Source organism: Calidris pugnax, unplaced genomic scaffold (assembly GCF_001431845.1).
Source record: "Calidris pugnax isolate Ruff unplaced genomic scaffold, ASM143184v1 scaffold34, whole genome shotgun sequence".
NCBI classification, from domain to species: domain Eukaryota; kingdom Metazoa; phylum Chordata; class Aves; order Charadriiformes; family Scolopacidae; genus Calidris; species Calidris pugnax.
This window is the reverse complement of record NW_015090771.1, coordinates 3,853,705-3,875,687: the sequence shown is the minus strand read 5'-3', so window position 1 is coordinate 3,875,687 and position 21,983 is coordinate 3,853,705. Positions and strand designations below refer to the sequence as shown.

General features: G+C 40.5%; 1 protein-coding gene across 2 annotated transcripts in view; it reads left to right on the top strand.

Moving 5' to 3' along the window:
* The window catches only part of PPA2 (pyrophosphatase (inorganic) 2), a 37,067-nt gene extending 29,083 nt beyond the window's left edge, over positions 1 to 7,984 (top strand). For both annotated transcript variants that reach the window (XM_014941141.1, XM_014941147.1), the window contains exons 10-12: positions 58 to 127; positions 6,737 to 6,776; positions 7,800 to 7,984. In XM_014941141.1, the coding sequence (XP_014796627.1) occupies positions 58 to 127; positions 6,737 to 6,776; positions 7,800 to 7,828 (139 nt within the window). In that variant the 3' untranslated portion in view covers positions 7,829 to 7,984. The remainder of the gene's footprint in view (positions 1 to 57; positions 128 to 6,736; positions 6,777 to 7,799) is intronic.
* The last annotated feature ends 13,999 nt before the right edge of the window (positions 7,985 to 21,983 follow it).

Genomic DNA, 21,983 nt, shown 5'->3' with positions numbered 1-21,983 from the left:
AATTGTGTGTGTCTTTTCCACCAATTGATAAAACATGTTTTTAATTTTACTTTTCAGTACCAATGTTCTGGTGAGTGGCAGCCCATTTTGTTGCAGTGAGGAGGACGCCCGATCGATTGTGCAGTCGGTAAGTTAGATAATATTTAATTTTTTCAGCCACCCTTTTTTTTTAAGGTGATTAATATGAAATGAAGATTCGGAGCTCCAAAACTGAAATGAAGTAGCTAGAATGAAATTGCCCTTAAACAAAAATTTAAGACAAAGTAAAAGGAAGAGCATAAAGGTTGTGGGGGAAATGTAAGCGCTATAATATAAACCTTTCATTGCAGTGGTCCAATTGTGCTTTCTGGCAGCTTCATTAATGTTCTGGTGGGTTTTCTTTGTTGTTTAGTTTTATTTTTTTCCTCGCTCTGCAGTGCTGTTTCTTCTGATCCTGAATAGCAAGATGGACTGCTATTTGTGTCTTGCCTGCTGTCTTCTCTGTCTCCCCTGTTGCCATGAGTTACCACCCAGTGTTAGAACTCATTGACTAGATGACTGGAGTCCCTAATCACTAAAGGGATCCTTTGTTTGTCTACTTGCATAATTAAATGCATTGCTGTAAGAGAGGGGGATGCTTTTCTGAATGTTTCTTAAAGAATGCCTGTCATATTCTGAAAATTAACATAAAATTAAAGCATGCAGGTTTCCTGTTCAGGCAAGAAAAATGTCCTGCAGTTCTGACGCTTTCAAGTGCGGATGCTAGTGGAGGAGAATTTCTTCCATTTAAAAATAAGCTAGTTTGGGTGCTAGAAATTAAGCAAAGTTACCAGAAATTATATGGAAGAAAGTACCCCCAAGTATTACTTTTTTTTTTTTTTTTTAACATATGCTATGATTGAGCCTGTGCTCATGGCCACATGGGCATGGCAGGTATTATGTACGTGTGTAGGCAACCAGTGTTTTGCCCTAGTAGTCACAGTAGTTAAGCAAGTTCAGGTGTCAGAGGAGGTGCCATCCACTGTCTGTGCAGTTAACAGTCCAACAGAGCTTCTCCTCAGAATGTGTCGTCCTGAGTGATGTTTTGTCACAAGCAAAGAAGACTGTTGCAAAGAAATGTTGGTTTAATTCATAAGTGTCAAACCTAACTGGTTTTCCTAGTCAAGTCTCTTGCTTTCAGCATTTGTTTAAGAGTACCTTTATGGTTGCTCTTGTGAATGTTGATTAATGAGACTGTAAGTTTTAAGTGAAAGAAAAATGCAAATATGTTTTTAGACAGGTCAGTCACATCTGTAAGCAAATCTTTACCTCCTCTGTACTTTCAGATTTACAATAACTTTTAGGGAGTGTTTAAATGCAACTAAAATTTCAAGTTCAACCGTAGTTCGATGGTGACAAACCTGCCAATGTTTGAACCTTTTGCGTTCAGTGCTCTTTGTACTTTTTGAAGCATGTAGAGTAAGTAATTTTCTGTTTAAATCAGCAGTATCCATTATTTTGTATCTTAATAACAAATCAATTTTTTTTTTCTTTTTGGGGTGGAGGTTAGTAAAACCAGTTTATAAAATAGGTACCTTGTCTAAAACTCTAATGTCTTTTTTATTATGAGTGTTTGCCACCTTATCAAGTAATATCACTTACTGGCTTTTTTGTGCCTTACATTATTTTCTTTAAGTGATACTGTTTTTGTCAAGTTGTCATCACATGTTCCTTTCCATCATTCTCTTTCAGTTCAGTCTAAGTATTCTAATTGTGTCTCAGTAAGCTACTGTCTCTTGGTACTTTTCTGACAGGGGAAAGATGCAATACTGTTTTCAATACTGTTCATACAGTGCAATTTCCAATCTACAATAACTAAAAAAGTAAAAGGCTCTTGAAATATGAATGGTGGACAGTCAAACTCTAAATATAAGCAGGGAAGTTGACTTGCACATTTTAAGCAGGTATCTTTTTGTCTAGTACACTACACTGCTCACTTTGGTCGTCAGGCATTCATCTCTTTCAAACTGAAGTGAAAGTACGTGAGTGTTGGCAGCAGAATTTTAATGGCTGTGGTAATTTTAAATGAAAGCTGCCTGTGTCTGTCAGTCTGGGGCTTTTTTTTTTGGTGGTGGGTTTTTTTGTTTTGTTTTTTTTAAGCTAAAAGCAGACACATTTTCTTTATGTTTATGTCCATCTAGTAACTTCTGGATAAAACCAGGAGAATGAAAGCTGAGGTAGAGATTTTGTATGCAAATACAGTGAGAAACATATTTCAGCTACTGTAAAATTTCTGAGCTACTTGGGCAGTGAGAGCTGGTTCCCTACAATTCTGTTTATTGGGTCAGACTCCAATTATGGAATTTTTGAGTGGGTGATAATTGTCTTAAATCAGGTATATCGAGTTTTCAAGAAAAAAAACAAAACAAACCAAAATGAGCAATCCCCAAACAAACAAACAAAAAAGAATACCCCAAAAGACAATGTTCAGTATTGTTATGAACCAATTTTTATGGTGGGAGAACTATAACTAAGGACCAAATGGAAAACAAACAAATCCTTACCAAATGCTTGCCAAATTGTGCACTAATGAGAATTTCATATAGATTTTGATTGGGTAGTTCTGAATCAACCCCGTTGATTTCAGTAGGATTTATTGTGCTATTATTTGACCTTTCATTATTGTACAGATGTGGGGCTAGAATGGCTTGTCTGTGTTGGGGAATTTCCACTCCACTGAAGTAGCTTCTAGACAGGGGGCATGTGTTCTGTCATCTCTATTGGTTGCAAAATAGGAATGATTCTACAGTTGGTGAAGTTGCCATGTCCAGTCAATTTCAAAGAGATAGAAGTTAATCTGTGCATGTGGGAATGCATACTGAACATTGGAACCAGCCAAAATTATACAGGCCCCCTGCAACTACAAATTCAGTTGAGTTTTAACACTAGATGGTGAAAATTTCTAGTGTTCTCTAGCCTCTGAAAATTGTTTCATCTCTTTCTCAGCTCCAGTGAAGACTAAACCCAGGAGTAATACAGCTTTGTAGACGAATGTGTTAGTGCTAAGATGTACTGTTTATTTCAGGCTTTTAAGTGTTGCCATCTGTAAAACTGACCAGGACAGCCAAACCTTTGTTTAACATTAATCCTGAGCACTGCTTGCTCATTTGCTCTGTGAAGAAGCTGCTGAGGACTTTGCAAGTTGGAAAATCTCCAATACGATCTATATTTAGTTAGTAGAGCAGTGTTTCTCGGATTTATCATGTAATTCTTCCCTTATAATACTAGAAAGTGAACTTGAAAAGCTTTGCTAGATGAGATCTCTTTTGATAAAATGCAGAACAGTATCTAACAGAGGAAAATACGTGTCTTTTCCTGATAATTTTTAAAATCCCCAACAAAATTTGAATCTGTATACTTAATAATGCGTTTCAAATTAATTCAGATCTAAGCAGGAAAGTCTGTTACCTGCCTTTCTCCCACCATGTTTTCTGTGAGGACATTTCCATTTGGGACTTAGTAGAAGCAGAATTTTCTGTTCAGTGGCCAGTTGTGAAACAAAAGATGGGTGGGGTTTTTGCTCTGGCTTTTTCTTTTGGTTTTTTGTTTGTTTGTTTGCTTGGGGTTTGGTTTTTTTGGGGCAATGTGTGCGTGTTGGTTTTTAAAATTATTTAGTTAGTTTTTTTTAAACAGTGTTCCAAATGAAAGTATTTTGTAGTGAAGAGATTCCTAGTTCAGTGGGATGAGTTTTTGATCTGTTCCTGGTGGGAAGGTGCCGAGTCCTTACCTTGGACTTTCTGAGCAGTTATCCCAGAAGTGGCAGGCACCATAGAGTGCAAGAGCTCTCAATCCCCAGGTGTAAGAAATCGGGAAAGCACGGCAAGAGACTGGCACGGATGAGTCAAGACCTGCTGGTCAAGCTAAAGGGCAAAAAGGAAATTCACAGGCAGTGGAAGCAGGGCAGGTGTCCTGGGAAAAGTATAGGGATGGGGTCTGGAAGGCCAAGGCATGGCTGGAACTGAACCTGGCAAGGGACACAAAGAATAATAATAATAAGGGCTTTTATAGGTATCTCAGCTGCAAAAGGAAGGTAAAAGATACTGTACCCCCTCTGATGAACATGACTGGCAAATTGGTAACAACAGACAAAGAGAAGGCTGGAGTACTCAACAACTTTTTTGCCCCAGTCTTCACTGGCAATCTCTCTTCCCACACTGCTCGAGTAGATGGACTGCAAGGCAGGGACTCGGGGAGCTAAGCCCTTCACGTTGTAAAGGATCAGCTTCATGACTGCCTGAGGAACTTGGACATAAAGAAGTCTGTGGGACCTGAGAAGATGCATCCCAGAGTCCTGGGGGAATTGGCTGATGTTAACTTCCAAGCCAGTCTCTATATTTGAAAATTCCTGGCAGTCAGGTGAAGTCCCTGGTGACTGGAGAAAGGGAAACATTGCACCCACTTTGAAAAAGGGTAGAAAGGAGGACCCTGGGAACTACTGACATGTCAGCCTCACCTCTGTGCCTGGGAAGATCATAGAACAGATCCTCCTAGAAGTTATGCTAAGGCACGTGGAAGACAGGGAGATGATTCAAGGCATCCAGCATGGCTGCACCAAGGGCAAGTCTTGCCTAATCAATCTAGTGGCCTTCTATGATGGAGTGACTAAATCGGTGGACAAGGGAAGAGCTAGGAATGCCATCTATCTGGACTTCTGTAAGGCTTTTCACATGGTCTCTCACAACATCCTTCTCTCTAAATTGAAGAGATAGGGATTTGATGAGTGGACTGTTCAGTGGATGGGGAACTGGTTGGGTGCTTGCTTCCAGAGGATAGTGGTCAACAGCTCAGTGTCCAAATGGAGATTGGTGGCAACTGGTGTCCCTCAGGAGTCTGTATTGGGACCAGTACTGTTTAATCTCTTTGTCAATGACATAGACAGTGGCATCAAGTGCACCCTTAGCAGATCTGCAGAGGAATCCAAGCTGAGTGGTGTGGTTAGACACCTGAAGGACAGGATGCCATGGACAAGCTTGAGAAGTGAGCCCATGTGAAGCTCATGAGGTTCAAAAAGGCTACGTGCAGGGTCCTGCACCTGGGTTGGGGCAACACCTGTTATCAATACAGGCTGGGGGATGAAGAGATTGAGAGCAGCCCTGCTGAAAAAGTCTTGGGGGTACTTAAAGGGGGCCTATAAGAAAGACGGGGACAAACATTTTAGTAGGGCAAAAAAGCGTGGAGTCAGACTAGGTAAAAGGGAAGAAATTTTCATGATATGGGTGGTAAAACACTGGAGCAGGTTGCCCAGAGATGTGGTAGATGTGCTATCCCTGGAAACATTCAAGGTCAGGTTGAAGGGGGCTCTGAGCAGCATGATCTAGTTGAAGGTTGTTTGCAGAGGGGTTGGACTAGTTGACCTTTGAAGGTCCCTTCCAACCCAAACCATTCTATGATTCTAAGACCTGGATTACATTTGTCATACTGGCACATCCTTCCAGACCAGTCATATAATCCCACCGTGCAGGTAATTATCCTGGATAAAGTGAGAAAAAGATTACTGCTTCTCCCTTCCCTCCTCACTGGTTTTGACCTGGTCTTCAGTGGATTGAGCTCCATGTCTGCTTGGAGCATTCTCGTGAGGGAATTTCAGACCAGTATAGTTCAGTCTGAGTGCTGCTCTGGGGGGGTTCTGGGTCAATTTGCCTGCCTGCAGGATACTGCAAAGTTTTCATGAATGTAGTGGTAGGAAGTTCCACCTGTTGATGTGGAAGACATGGGTGGTCACTGTGCACATTTGTTCTCCTGAAGCTTCAGGCAGCTGTAAGCCCTGCTTTTGAGGTTGTTTCTTTTTTGCATGGTTCATCTAAGCAATTTTAAGTGTAATTAGGGTGGGTTTGTGTCATGGCAAAGGGCAATATCCACATGGTTTTCTGTGCTTGATTTGTGTGTGTGTGAGTGAGTGGGGTAGGATTCTTTGTGCTGAGATGTTCTCTGCTTCTTTCCCGTCAGTTGGAAAACTTGCCTGTGTATGAGGAGCTGACAGAAGTGGAGGATTGTTGCTATGCAGTTAACGAGCATCTTTGTTGTGAGGCAGGTTGCTTCCAGCTGGTGTTAAAATTGGCTATAATTTTTGTCCTTTAAGTAATAGGACAGGTTATGCTGTGTAACACTGCAATTGAATTGTGGGGTGTTTGACACGGACCTGGACTTACAGACCTACATTTTAATATGATTTGTTACTGTCCACAGAACTGAATCCTACTCTGTGAAAATGTGGTTGTAAAAGAGTTTATTTACATATTTTTTTAAAATATTTATTTATATGTTTGCATATATGATGTAAATTGTGTGTATATATATATTCATATGCACACCTTTCTACTGAAACATATATAATAATGTAATTGGAAAGGCATTTTTACTCTTCCACATGTAAACAGCAAATCCTGTTAACCTCAAAGACAATACAGTAGGCAAATACCCTTCTCGTTAGGTAAGATGTTAATCTGTCACTCATTATTAGTGTGTTTATTTTGTCATTTATGAGCAACCAAGAAATTTGTACAGTAGTTATAGAGGGGGGGAAGAAAAGTTGGGGGTAAAAAAAAAAAAAGGGAAAGTCTTTAAGGTAGAGCATTGTCCTCTAGGGTCAACAGAAGGTTCTGGTTTATTAATACCTCTTGACTTCAGCAGTAAAATAGCTTTGAGGTTGGGTGCTACTTGTGAAACTTTAACTAAACACTGATATGTTGGTTTGGTGCTTTGTTTGTTTTCTTTTTAGGCACCAGTGCCTGTGAATGGAGATTCTGTTTCCTCAGAAGGTACGTTTTTCCCCAAATGCCATATGATTTCTTTAATCTTTGAAATTGATATAAAAACTGCCTTGTTGAAAAAAGGTGTTTTTGTGCACATGTGAATGGTAATAGTTACATTCTGTCAGACTGTAATGCCTGTCCCCTGTTAAATAGAACACAGGCAGAAATTCATGGATGGTTTGTGGGAGGAGATGACTTTTGAATGTGAGTGAAAGTGTAGTCCACATAAAAAGCTGAGGAGAGTAAGGTTTTCTGTCACTGATCATGGAATACAAATGCATGATATTTTTGCTATTTAAAGGAGAAAGGTTGCTTTGCCTTAGTGTTTGTTACTCCTCACAGTAGCTAACTAATCAAATAAACAGCTCCTTTTCCTAAAAGTGACATAAGCATACTTAATTTTCAACTAAAGACAAGTTCTAAAGACAAAATTCTCTCTTTCGCTGTTATGACTGTTTTTCATGTTCACAGAACATGTGTTTTTCATCTAGAAATAAGAATGCATCCTACATTTCTGTTTTTGTTAACTAATTTAAAAAAAATAGATTTTTCTGCTGGCAGGGACTATAGAGAAGATATACGTGCTTTTTGAGATGCAGGGAGTTACAGAAACTCAAAGAGAAACTTAGTCACGAGTCGAGTTCCAGATTGTTTGCAATGTAACATCTGTGTAGTCCATGTCATGGGAAAGCAAGCTGAATTCCATTTGCCCTTATATGGCATGCCAATAAATAGCATTTATTTACTGAAATATTGCATCTCGGACCTCTGACAGACAACTGAACATAATCTGCCTGATCTTTGATGTTTTCCAGGGATGGTCATGTCAGCGTTGTAACTTGTTGCAGGATTGTTTTAGCCAAGCTGTTAAAGGGAACAGATACTATTTTGAGGCTGTGCTGGGGATAGAGCTCACTCAGAAGAAGGGGAGATAGTTGAAAGGGCAGTGTTGTTTTTTTCAAGTGTTTGTGCCTGGCTTGTTGTATAGAACTAATGTCCTTCTTGATGTGTGTGTGCTTTTTGTTTTAGTTGACTCCTGGCATTTTTTTCCCAAGTGATCATCAAAAACCTTCCGAAGCTGCGTCATCGAATCTTAGTGTCATCCCTTTCTTGAAGATGGGCAACAGCAGTAATTGTTGGGTTCCTGTTGAAACAACTTTTCAACTTGTGTAAACTTTCTCTCATGTAAATAAATGCTGACATTGTGAAATTAATGTTTCCTTTCTGTATCTGTCTTTGTGCAGGGTGGAGCAAAGGGAAGAAGGCTTGCTTGCTTGTTTGTTTCTGAATGTCAGAACTCCAGAGTTGCTCTTATCTGTTCATGAAGTGTAGTATGAAATGAGACGGGAGATAAGGTGGCTTCAACCCTATTCACCATATTTTGGAATAATCCAGCCATCAGGTGCATAGAAGACTGTGTTAATATGTATCTTAGGGCTTTTCTGGCCACCCCGACTGTAATCCTTTTCAAGCAGATGATAATCTACTGTAATAGGCTTAGCAGTTTACCATGTTCTTTAATATGTGACCGCACACCGTTTCCTGACTTGTAGTCACTTTTGTGCCTGGTTGTCTTTGCACCCTTCATAGAGTTACAAGCAGAGCTACTTGCTCTAAAAAAACAAATACGACTTCACTCCAAAGAGTAATTCAACTAGGAAGGGCTAATTCCATAACAATTGAAGTAAGGATGCACATGTGCTCCCTGTACTACATCCTGTTTTGATAACTTGTGTGTTTTATCACACAGGAAGGACTTTCCTTATGGAAAACTTCCATTTTTAGAATTGTATATGCCTGAAGGCTTTTGATAGTTCCTCATTCAGTAAGACAAGATTAATAGAATGTAAAGAACTGAGTTTTGTGCTTTCATGGTAAAAAATATGCCACTTTTTCTACTGCAGGATTATGTCTGACCTGTCTGTACCTAGAGTATTCATTTAAAACAAAACCCAAAAAAAGCCAGCTGTTAGGTACGGAGATAATGATAATATAGATGGCTTTATACAGCTTGTTAATGAGCCAAAAGGTGAGTTGTTTCCTTCGTATGATGACTGCAACAAAAGGTAAGTATTGCTGACACATGATGGGAATGGAAGATAACTGAAAAAGTTAAGCAGTGACTTGCTATAGAGGACTAACTTTTCCTTACAAAGAATAAGCTATTAGTAAGAAAGTCTTCACCTTTGGGAATGTCTCCTGGATTTTAGGAGATAATCTTCCTGGTTTGGAGACTTTTCTCTAGAATAATACTAGAATAAGCACCAGTCACTTGGGAAATCTCAGTTTGGGCCTCAGCACTTATGAGTAGATGGAATTCTCCTGTCTGCATAGAGTTTTGCATTGTTTTATACACAGAGTTCAGGTATGGTATGAAAAATGCCACAGAAACCTCAGATACTAAGGAGTACTTTTTTTTTTTAAACTCAAGAGATACGTTATATCCAACATACATTTACAGTACTGATTTTCCATACTTTATTTTACACTTTAGAATCCTAAGTAGATGCAGCATTATACCTACAGAGATAATAGGCTTTTTTTTTTTAAACAGAGTAAATGTTTCCCTGGTGTCTTGAGTTCATGTGCAGCTCCTCGCTATGAGATTACTCTGGTTTGAGGTGAGCTCTTTTAGAGTGGAGAACAACTGCTTTATTTGCCCATGTGGTGAGATATCTAGGAGGCTCACTGTTTTGTAAAGTGCTTAGGGGCAGCTGGACAATGAAGGGCACTGTATAAAAATCAAATTATCTTCCCTGTACAGGGGTCACTGCTGTCTTTTTTTGTTTGTTTGCTTGAGCCACAGAATGACAAGTTGGGCACGTATGGAAACCAAGTATTGATTATAAACATATTCATGCTGAACTATCAAGAGCAGGTCAGAATTTACTTCATTTTTACTTCAGATAATTTTAGTAGTGTTTTTTAATTTATAACTATTGAAAGCACTTGGTTAGGAATTCAGAAGGAGAAATGAATTTCTAGATCAGATTAGACTTTGTGCAAGAAAATAACAAATAGTAATTGGGAAATCTGAAAATTGAAGCGATCAGAAGTGCCCAATACTGTCATAAATTTGAAAATGTTAAAATATTTCTTACATGTAGAGTATACAAATAGATGTTCCTCTTGTCTTCAGACTACTTTCAACATGTGCGTATGTACATTTTTAAAGGTTTTTCCCAAGTGGGACATCTTACCTTTGCTACTAAAATGTACTGGATGCCACTGATGTGGATTTCAGAAATGAAGCGTGATGAAATAGCTTTGGAGAGAATGGCTGCTAATAAGAGGATTAGGGGGATAGGACGGAGAAACCAGAATATATTTTTTTCAGATCTCCTCAGGAAAAAAAAAATCTGTGCAATAAACACATTATTTTATTTTATTTTGGCTTTTTTTGCAGGCTAGGTCATCTGTTTGTCTGCATTGAGATGCCTGTATTTTTATATTTAAAATTGCTTTTATTGTAGTTTGAAGCTCAGTGTAGCAGTGTTGGATTCTTGATAGTTTTATGGAAAGAACTTTTTCATATCTGATACTAATACCTCCTGGAAAGATGTCTTGAAGAGACATTTTTTTTTTTTTTAATCCCCCCAGGAAATAAACACAGCTTAACTGTATTTTCTGTGTTGAATATATAATACATATATGTATGTATTTCTTTCAAGGATAACTTTGCATCTCCATTTTCTCTTTTTGTCTGTTTTGGAGAGAAAGGAGAGGTTACTCTATATTTTTTTTTTTTGCCCCCCTCGCTATGTGGTGGTGAAGGTTCTTTTTATGAATGTAAACCAGTAGCTGCTGCTTAAAATAGTACTTTTTAATGACATGAAGTCTACACTTCAGTTCCCCCTGTCAAAAATGGGGTTACAGTTTTACTTACGTGGAAGTAATGTTCATTATTCATTATTCTTTAAAGTGTGAAAACAGAAGGATTGTGAAAATAGTATGCTATTGTCACTGTTAGGATGTTATTTTCACGCTGTGGGTAACAGCAGACATCCCCTGACGAACCCTAAAAGAACAGAAGGTAATTCTGAAGTGTATTTGGGAGAACTGTTCATGGATGTCATGGAAGGAGAGTAACCATAACTTGCCTGTGGTTGTCACTTGCATTAACAGGAGAGCTATGGCATGAAGCAGTCCTAAACTGATTGAAGTACTATTTCATGCTTTTCCTTGCTTTTACTGGCATTGAATCTTTTCAACAGGTTAAAGGCAAAGACAATGTTAAGTCAGTAGAGTGCAAAATAATTTTTTTTTTTTTTTATCTATCCTTGCTGTAAAGCTTAAGGTGGTTTCTTACCAGGGTTGCTACCCTGGCTTCCACCTGGTGGGGACAAGAGATCTGGGATTTAGAGAACAAAGAGGTGACAAGGTGGCTGGAAGAGAACAGGAGGAGTGATATACACATCTAGGAGGTTCAGACAAATAAAAGTAATAACTAGAACATTAATTAGGAGTGACTAAAATGCTTTAAAACAGTTTTGCCTAAATACTGAAACAGTGCATAACAATGCTGATGATGTCATGGAAGGAGAGTAACCATAACTTGCCTGTGGTTGTCACTTGCATTAACAGGAGAGCTATGGCATGAAGCAGTCCTAAACTGATTGAAGTACTATTTCATGCTTTTCCTTGCTTTTACTGGCATTGAATCTTTTCAACAGGTTAAAGGCAAAGACAATGTTAAGTCAGTAGAGTGCAAAATAATTTTTTTTTTTTTTATCTATCCTTGCTGTAAAGCTTAAGGTGGTTTCTTACCAGGGTTGCTACCCTGGCTTCCACCTGGTGGGGACAAGAGATCTGGGATTTAGAGAACAAAGAGGTGACAAGGTGGCTGGAAGAGAACAGGAGGAGTGATATACACATCTAGGAGGTTCAGACAAATAAAAGTAATAACTAGAACATTAATTAGGAGTGACTAAAATGCTTTAAAACAGTTTTGCCTAAATACTGAAACAGTGCCTAACAATGCTGATTTCATGTGACTGGGGAGGTCTGTAAGATGGATGCCTGTAAGATGGATGTCTGCTGCCAAGGAAGAAGATTTGCCTACCACACAGAGATTTCATGTGACTGGGGAGGTCTGTAAGATGCATTTGCCAAGGAAGAATATTTGCCTACCACACAGAAGTTGGAATTGCATCCCATAAGTGGCAGGAAGCAGTACATTAACCTTTGGTCTCCTCGCTGGGGATAACAATGGAAAGCAACAATTGTATTTATTGTTGAGTTGACTTTTTGGGAGTCTTTCTGAGCTGTGCAGAGATGACGAGGGTGCTCAGCAGTGTTGGCTGATTGATCCACACACAGCCTGTGCTTTCTCACAGCTTACCTCCCTGTGCAGTGGGATGCTGGATGTGTGCAGTGCTTCTTCCTGAATCTACAGGTGGGGTCTAGAGGGTAGACCAAAAAAAAATATCCAAGCTCACTGCAGTAGGTTGTCACTTTGTGATTATTTGTTGGCTTTGGCTAATTAGTTCGTTGCTAATTCTTGTGGCAGAAACTGAAGTGTTGTGGAGCCATGGGCAGAATTCAGGTACTGCTGCGTGCTTTTTTCTCATTCTTAATCTGGTAAATTACTGAATCATTCTTATTAGTGATTCAGTGTGCTAAGTCAGGAGTAAGATTTTTGTTGATCGTTTGATCTACTGTAAGGAACAAGAAAGGTTTCCCTTTTCAAGGAAAAATGCAGAAGCCACAAAGAATTGCAGTACTGTGTGCATGAAGAATATGTCTTCTGTGCCACAACACTGCTGGCCATTAGCTTTTTCCCTTAGAACATCCTCATAAAGTTTTTTAAGAGTCTTCACAGGTATCACCAAGTTTAATACTAACTTTTTTGTCTATTACCTTTTGGAGAATAGTACTTTCATTACCCAGGTATTACAGCACATATGCAAATTTATGTATTCTGTTGCCCTCCTTGTGGTTTGCTCCTGTATCTGTATTAACACTTGCCTGGAAATTAAGGTGGGGTTTTTTCAGATCTGAAGATCTGGTTTTGTGTGCAGTGTTCAGTGCTGGTCCTGTGAGCTGCTCTTTCAGGATGAAGAGAGTAAGTGTAGTCACTGAAATGGCTGCGCTTTGTAGCTGTTAGTAGCTTTATGCTCCTTTATTGGTGGATGTATCAGGACAGGGATATTGGAATGTTATGAAACTGGTTTGTCCACTCTGTGTATCTGCTGTCTGCTGCTATTAGACCAACTACAGGTTTTTCTTAAGCATTTTGTATTCCACATTTAAATACACTGAAGACTAAACATCTACCTGGTGTCAAAAGCCCTGGACTGGAATATGAAAAATTAAATTTTAATTTAATTTCCATTTTAATTTAATTCTGTTAAATTCTGTTTTCCATAGGGTACGTTGTGGTCTTGGGCAAACCATGCAATCTTTATGCTACTTGTAAAATGGGTAGAAAAGTTCCTTCTGTGAGTGGTCTGATTCTTACCAAACAAACCTGATGCATCCCCAACAACGAGAGGGGAACTCCTTCCAATGTCTGGGAAAACACAGGATCCATTCAGCTTTGTTTACAGTTAGCTATACTGACAGGCTTCCTGAAGGACTTGACTGAAGATGCAGGCTTTGCTATTCAGACTGATCTGCCCAAGGGTTGTCTGATGGTGTAATTATCTTAAGAGAGTGAAAAGAGCATCGATGGTGGTGAAAGTTCAAGGTGTAAATTGGAGTCTTAGTCCTTGTGAGTTCTGCAGGAGACTAGGCTCAATTCTTAAGCAGGTCTTTAAGTCCCCTAATGGCTGATACGTGGTGTTTCTGCAGTGCAGAAAAGCCAATTTCAAAGAGTAACTCATGACCACCTGGGAGTTCTGAGCATTTTAACTCTAAATCATAGGAGGCCTGGGAACCAAGCTGGTTAAAGAGTCGAAGTGAAAATACCCTGATGGTTCCTGCTATTTAGAAGACCTACTATGTGGTAAAAAAATGATGTCTAGTTGAGCAGCATTTGGCAGCCTGTTCTCCCTGGAGAGCTGGGACGAGAGGGAAGGCATGGTCAGGTGAGGACAAAATTCCACTGACAGCTGTTCACTGGAATTTACTTTTTGCCTCATATTGCCTTGCTTTAACCAGATTATTTAATCCTTGTATGTGATAATTTGGGAATCAAGAGTTTAGGAATTCCTAGGCCTCTAGTTGGGGAGTTTTCTAACTCGGGCAAACCACGTACATTTCTCTCTCTCTTTGTGTGTCTATAAATAGGGACAGTATCTGTTTATATTACAGTAATGTTGTGGGCATTAGTTGCTTAAAAACTTTAAACATCAAGAAAGCCTTATTACTAACAGATGTCTCTTTGACCCTATAGGATGGCAGCACAAAGCTGCTGAGTGTTCAGACAAGAGGAGTTTTTGGAATTCTGTGAAAGAAAGTTACTATAGCTGTATGGGTGGAAGGGAAATCCTGCAAGAGAAAAAGGAGTCAGGGTAAGAGCAGGGCAGCTGAGCAAGGGTTGCTGTAAAGTACATCCAAAAAGAAAGTTGTAGCTTGTCATGCAGTTAACTGGCAGAAGAAGAAGAGAAGGAGGGGACCCAAATGAGGGAAAGGGAAATGGCATTTCCTATCCAAATACGAGAAGAGGTTTGAGATTCATATTCTTGTGGACCCAAGTGTCATCAGAACATCTGTGTTATTACCTACAAATCATGTAGAGGTGTTGCTCCCTGATTATGATAATCTGCTTTGTAAAAGTAGCTCTCTGAGTCATTTAGCTCTCTGTCTTGAGCTGGAATGGTTTGTGGGACCTCCCAACGGAAATGCAAATTAGCCTTAGATGTCTCTCTTCAATTCACGCTTCTTGGAAGAAGTGACACAATTCTTGAAAATATCATAATGATGTTTCTGTGACGTGCAAACTCTTTATTACATATATAGTATAGGTAATCTGAATCATACCAATATGCTCATGGTCTGTCTGAAAGTATAATGTAAAGTTGTACAGCAGGTGATATTTTGCACTGAACGCGTGATCTGCTGATCTCATGTAAAAACAAAAGTTATTTTTTCAGAGAAGGGAGAAAAATGGGGAGGGCTGGGGGGAGTGCCCTTTACTAGGAAGGGACCAAGCAAACTGTAGTATATAATGAACATATGCACACCGGCTCCTAAAACTTTGGTATTTTTTTCTGTTTTCATTTAAAAGCCTGATCCCTTTCTAAATATAAGCTTATTAAAATAAGTGTAGCAAAAACTTTCTTTATGATGATTATTTAAAAGCCTGATCCCTTTCTAAATATAAGTTTATTAAAATAAGTGTAGCAAAAACTGTTTCTTTATGATGATTTGGTGCATAGTGAATGGAGGTAGCTGACTCATTTCAGTTATCTTCTGTAATAATCATTTTTTGCTTTTTGAATGTTCAAATTGTAAATTTTTCTATTTATAAATGCCTGGTTTTTTTAATTCTTCACTTTGAAACAATGTTGCACTGAAGTCTTCTGACCCATCAAATGACACAGAGTATCCATAAAAATGAAATGCTCATTCTGTGTAACAGCTAGGAGGCTATTTTTTCTGATTTAGAAGATGCTATTTTCCAGAGTACAAATAATGAAAAAAAACCCCTCATTTTGCAGCCATAACTATTTTATTCATCTACTAGACTTTGTTGTAATCATGATCAGAGAGCATTGTGATAGGTGTGTTGAAATACACATAGCACCTCACAGAGCTAACAGTCTAAGTAGAAAAAAACAGATAAGTGATGGGAGAAGAATTAAATGCTATTCCTGTTCTGCTATTGATAGACTTTGAGGAGCAGTGAACAATTAGTGGGTTACTCGGGGGCAGTGGCTGATATGTGAAGGAGGTGAACTCTGCACCCTTCCATCTCTATACTGTAATATCATGGTGTTACTCTTTGACAGTTATATGGGGTGATACTGGCTGTTTGTAAAACTAAACAGTCATGTAAACAGGACTACAGTTTGAGTGAAAAATTTAGCATGCCCTAAATAGTATAAATGTAGGATATTGGGATCTTAGATCCATGCTCTTGGTGTCTCTATGGTCTATGTACTGCATGTTACTGACGCCTGGAAAAGAAAGATAAAAAAAGAGGAGATAAAAGTAAACGAAGTGCGACTCACCTTAAGGCAGTACTTTTCCTTGGACTAAAACCTACCTGTTGTGTCTTTTTGCCAGCTGAAGCCTAAAGCTTCCATGAATGGCAGCAGCTAACATGTATGTGCAACCAGACTGTGAAGAGTTACTGCCTTCCAGGAGTTAAGCTAGCATCACTTGAATTGTTTTCACAAACCCTTTGAGCTGGCATTTGGAGAATATTAACCTTCACTCTGTTACTATAAAACACTTATACAGTGTTGACAGAGAACTGTCAACTCACAGCTGGTGCCAGGGATAGAAGATTAAAATCCTTTATTACATGAAGAAACTTCTGCATCTAATACAGACCTGCTGAGGTCTTATCTTTCTGCTTGCTTCCAATCCTGTCATGTTGATGAAACTGTAAACTGGAGGCAGTTCCTTTGGCAGGGTGACTGAAAGTATTTGTGTGATGGGACTGTAGCCATTTAAATCATAGAATAATAGAATACTAGGTTGGAAGGGACCTCAAGGATCATCTGGTCCAACCTTTCTTGGCAAGACCACTGTCTAGACAACATGGCCCAGCATCTTGTCCAGCTGAATCTTAAAAGTGTCCAATGATAGGGAATCCACCACTCCTTGGGGAGATTATTCCAGTGGCTGATTGTTCTCATTATGAAAAATTTTACTCTTGTGTCCAGTTGCAATCTCCCCAGGAGTAACTTGTACCCATTACTCCTCATCTTTTCCCTGTGAATCCTTGTAAAAAGAGTCTCCATCTTCTTTGCAGCTGAACAAGCACAGTTCTCTTGCCCTTTCCTCATACAGCAGGCTTTCCAGTCCTTTGATCATCTCTGCGGCCCTTCTCTGGACCCTCTCCAGCCTGTCCACATCTTTTTTTGTATTGTAGGGACCAAAACTGAACACAGTATTCCAGATGTGGCCTGAAAAACGCTGAGTAGAGTGGGATAATGACTTTGTCTCTGCTTGGTGATGCCCTTGCTGATACAACCCATTGGCTTGCTTTGCTGCAGCAGCCCAATGTTCACTCACATTGAGCTTGTTGTCCTCCAGGACCCTCAGGTCCCTTTCCACAGCCTCCTCCAGGACCCTCAGGTCCCTTTCCACAGGGCTGCTCTCCAGCTGGGTAGATCCCAGCCTGTGCTACACTCCTGGAGTATGTTTTCTCAAGTGCAAGACCTTATGCTTGTCCTTGTTGAACTTCATAAGGTTGTTATTAGCCCACTCTTCCAGCCTATCCTTGTCTTCCTGCAGGGTGGCTCTCCCTCCCAAAGTGTCCACTTCCTCACTCAGTTTGGTGTTATCAGCAAGCTTCAGCAGGGTACAATTGATGCCATCATCCAGCTCACTTACGAAGATATTAAACAGTGTTGGGCCCAGTATTGATCCCTGGGGAATCGATACTGGGCCCTTCGATTTAAGTTGAACTATTCATACAGTCCAAATAATTAAATACATTTGTTAGTAGTTTTCCATCAATAAGGAATTCTGGTGTAGGAGTCTGTGTGTTTGGCTTTTTATACAAGCTGATGATGTTTGTTTCAGTAAAAGTGTGGTGTTTCGACCATATGCTCAAATGTTAACATGTTTAATGCCAGCAACAGAATATTTACATTAAAGGACATGGAGCCAAGCTAAACTCAATTGCAACTTTATTAACTGGATTACAGTACTATCAGCAAAAACCAGCTGTGATAATCAATTGAGTGATCTCTTGCTTTTTTTCCTCTTTAGTTTTCTGAACAGGCTGAGGCAGATCTGCCCTTGTTGGAAGTTGTGCTCTAATTACTATCTTAAACACTACTGCAGCAGGGCAGAGGGGGTTCCAAGAGGTATTCCACTTGGACCTGAAACCCTTGAGAGGGAAGGATAGGAAGGTAGGCATACCCAGGATTTTATTCCATGCTCCCTCCCTCTTGTCAGGGGACTAGAAAACGTTATGTGCTTTCTCTTAACAGTGCAGAATTTAGCTATGTTAAATTAAGCAGTAGTTCTGGAAGAGAGATTTTACAGGTAAGACTGAGGCAGTTGAGTAGATTGTCCCCCAAAGGCGTGGATGCACAGTATCTACTGTAGAAAATGTCTCATGAAGTTTCCACCTCTCAGATCAGGCTTGCAAAGATTTCCAGTTTTGATTGTGTAACTGAACCAAGGGCTTTTTGGTAGAAATGGCTAACAGAGGGATAAACTGAAAAAGTCAGCAGATATGAGGAAGTGGTCACTCTGAGCAAGGCATGTTGTGAAGGGTAAGTGATGGACTTCTCTTCTGCTCTCTTGCAGCCAGGGGAAATGGTCTGTTCATAGATTGTGTCAGAAGTGGGATTGCCATGCAGGAATAAAATCTGTGCTTTGTTTTGAAGAGTACTGAGCAGGTTGGTGCCTAGTGGAGTCACAGCTAGTGGTAGGATGATGTGATCCGGAAGCTCAGAATTTGAAAAAGCAGTCAGCCTTCCAAAAAAATATAATAATCAAACACCAACCCCCTAACAACAACCTCAACCCCTGGATGTTCATCCTGCCAGTTTGGAAAGAGGATGAGAAGTGTCTTTCTTTTTACAGTTCCCCTTTCCATCTGAAAAAGAGAACCATCTGAGGAGTACAGAAAGGAGAAGTTAAACGACAATTTTATGGTCTGTCTGTTGGCAAACACTGTTTTTTCTTCTTTCTTTTTTCCCCGCTCCCTTTCACCTTCCAAAGTTGTTAATTCTAGTTAGGTCCATTCCGGATGATCTCGGAGAGGGCTAACAGGGAGTCAGCTTCATAGTATGATCCTGCCATGGGTGATTTCTGCAGAAGATGGACCTTCAGCATCCCACGTGTATTTTGTATGCAATGTGGCTGCCTTCAGAGGAGTTCTGCCTTTGTGTTGAGACAAGAGGGCAGCAGAAGGGGCACACAGTGAAGAATGAAAAGCTGAGGAACCTACACAGAGGAAAAATGGATCTGCCACGAGGTTAGGCAGCGATAGAGCTGCAGACAACTTCCTCCTTGCTGAGGTGATGTTTCTGAGGCTGGGGAAGGTGGGTGTTCAGGCAAGGCGAGGGCTTGTGCGCTCATTTTTTGGAAAGCACAGATTTGCAAGAGAGAGTGTTGGAACTGGAGTTGTCTGGGTGCTCAAGATGACAGAAGGCAATATGCACTATGGAGGTGGTATATATGGAAATGAGAGAGAGATTAGGGTTCTAAGATGACTGTGGAGAAGAAAGAAAGAAGTGGATTTTTTTGAGGGATCTTTTTTTCCCACCTTGTGTGTTACTGCTCCAGTTTTGTACTCGTGAGTGGGAGCAAATGACAGAGACCCTTTTTTCTCCTTGTTCATTTCTCAGTGCCCATCAGCTTTTCTGTATCACTCAGCAAAACCCTGTGACCCACAGTTTGACCACAGCAGCTTGTTTCTGATTTTGAGAATATGGTCAGACTGTGGTGATGCTTAGAAAGGGGTTATACAGATGGTAGCCTCAACTTCCCCAGTTATTTTAGGCCCCAACCACTTCTAAAAGGAAGATGAGCTTAGGGGGAACAGTTGATTCATTCCCTTCTTAAAGCCATCAAGCTCTCAAGCTGTCTTGTGTTATTTTCCTTGTTACAGTGTCCTCTCAAGAAAAGAGCCTGTATGATGCAGGCACTGACCCAAGAAGGAAGACAGTAGTTGGAAATGTCAGGAGGAACGGAAGGAGAACTTCCATGTTGGCAGAAACTTAAACATTTAGTCATGCATTTACTATGGTTTTCCAAAATTTTTTTAATGGTGGTTTTTTGTTTTTTTTTTTTTTTTTGCCCCTGTATTCAGCAGCTTTGTCCAATTCCTTGTAACAAGTTAGAACAGACAATGTTTTTTTCATTAAGGTGATCACATGTGGAAGTTGGTTCAGTGGTGCAGACAAATGAAAAGAAACTCAAACCTTAAAATATGTTTGGAAGGAGGGAGATGCATAAAGATTAAGTTAATATGAAAATGTTATCCAAAGCAAACAATGGGCTGAAGTCTGAGTTAATTTTTCCTCTTGAAGTAGCTGGAAAATCATCTCTTGCATTCCAGATCTCAAATTTAAAGTGCAGTCATGCTTTGTGAAACTGAAGACGTGTTACAGATGTTGATTTCTATACGTGATTTAGTGGTTATGGCAAGTGGCAGATTTACAGCATCAGGACTCTCAAGTTTTATTGCAGACTGAGTCATTTAGTGACCTTTGGGTGAGTTGGTTAAACACCTATCCACAGAGCTTGATCTTCAGCAGTGAGGAATGGCTGCAGCTTCCCTGGGCCCAACTTCAGCTTGTCCAAGACCGGTGTGGAGGACAGGGATGGCCATCCCATAACGCCCAGTGCCCCGCACTGCTGCCTGCCATCAGCAGGGGTAGCTAAGCTGCTGTCTTCTCCAACAGTCCTCTTCCTTCCTTGTCCTCTCTCTTCCTTGCCTGGCAGAAGGGGCTGAGCACTAACCACAGAGCTTCTCCCCCTCCGCTGCCTGCACTGGGACAGGAACAGGAAAGGGGATGTGATGCAGTGTGTCAGCTCAGAGGGCTGCTTTCCTGGAAGCACGCTGCTTCCTATGGAGGTGTGCGTGGAGATGGGAGTCACTGCCCTTGCTTTTTCTTTCCCCTTCCCCAATGCAAAAGACTTGTGGTTGAATGTCCTGAAGTTTGCTTTCTTGGGGTTGAAATGAGTTTGTGACCAATGTTTCCATACCCTGAGTGGAAAAATGCCGTTTGAATCTCTAGGAGACTTAGGATCTTTAGGAGATGAGGGAAGAGAGAAGGTAAGATGCTTCATACAGATTAGCTTCTGAGTTAATGCCACATGGCAGTCAGATGACAGAGCACAGCTGCATGGCTGTGTGGTCACATTATCCACATCCTCACTGAGTAGTTTTTGGTTACTTCAGAAAGATAAAATAGAGAAGGGGAAGGCAGAAGGACTGCTGGGACCTACTGTGATGTGACACAGGAGGGTCTGTAGTGCTGTGCTTCATGCTGGGACACATGAAAATAGTGAACAGCGAAATACCTTTGTGCACAGAGCCTGATTCTGTAAAAGCACAAGCTTAGAGGGCAAAGCAGCGCAAAGAAATTTTGTGCAGATGAGTAAATGCTCAAAGATTACCAGTTTCCACCTTCAGCATTGACTTTTTTCATACAAAGTGGTGGCAGGTCTGAGGCTATTGGCAGGCCCAGGAAGAAGCATTCAGCTGCATGGGCAGTATTTACTGTCCCTATTTCCTCCAGAAAAACAACTGTGGGCTGGGCTGGTTTTAGCTCGTGTCTCTTCAGACGAGCTTTGCACATCATGCATGGTGTGCATACCACAGTTTGGGAAGTCCTGACCTAGATGAAGGGAAGCCAGTGAATTACTGCTCTCAGCCTGTTTAAAATTACAGTGCCAAAAGTGAATGCTGGTCCTAAAAGGAGTTGTTAACCAGTAAGGTACAGCAAGCCAGTGCTGGTGGTACTTACTTTTGATTATTAGCTGAACTGCTGAACCAGACCCATTATTTGCATTCTCTAAACTTAGTCCAACACTAAACACAAAAATCAGGTAGAGAAGGGAAAGGCAGAGAGGGAGGTGGCCCATTTAGTTCTGTTGCTGTAATCCTTTGGCATCTTGGAACACATCAGAAAGGGATGGGAGAGGCACTCGTGGCTGGATGTGGTGATGGAGCAACTCCTGGAGAAAGTGTGTGAATCTAAACGCCGCGGAATCGTTGAGACATGAGCTTTGCTTCCTGCAATTATGGGGAGAGAGAGAGGAAACTGGAATAAAGAGTCTGACCCTTGCTAAAGGCGAGTCCCATCTTCCACCAGGCAAAGAGTGTCCTAAAGGGACGATGAGACTGGGCGGGATGCTGCCCTACCATGTCAGGGGTGGGCACAACCGCTTTGGTGGTAGGGCAGGAGAAGTCAGAAGCTCTTAGCTACTGGCTACATGATATTTCTGTGCCATTCTGGAAAGACTCCAAGACTTCAGTACTTTATGCCGAATGTATTAAAACAGCCTTGGTCCCTTCATGAGGCTCTTAGGACATGCCTACTCTGCTGTTTTCCATGAAAGACTGTTGTGTTTTGGTAAAAGAGGAGTGGGATTATATGACTTCGATAGATCTTGAACTTTGAGAGATCT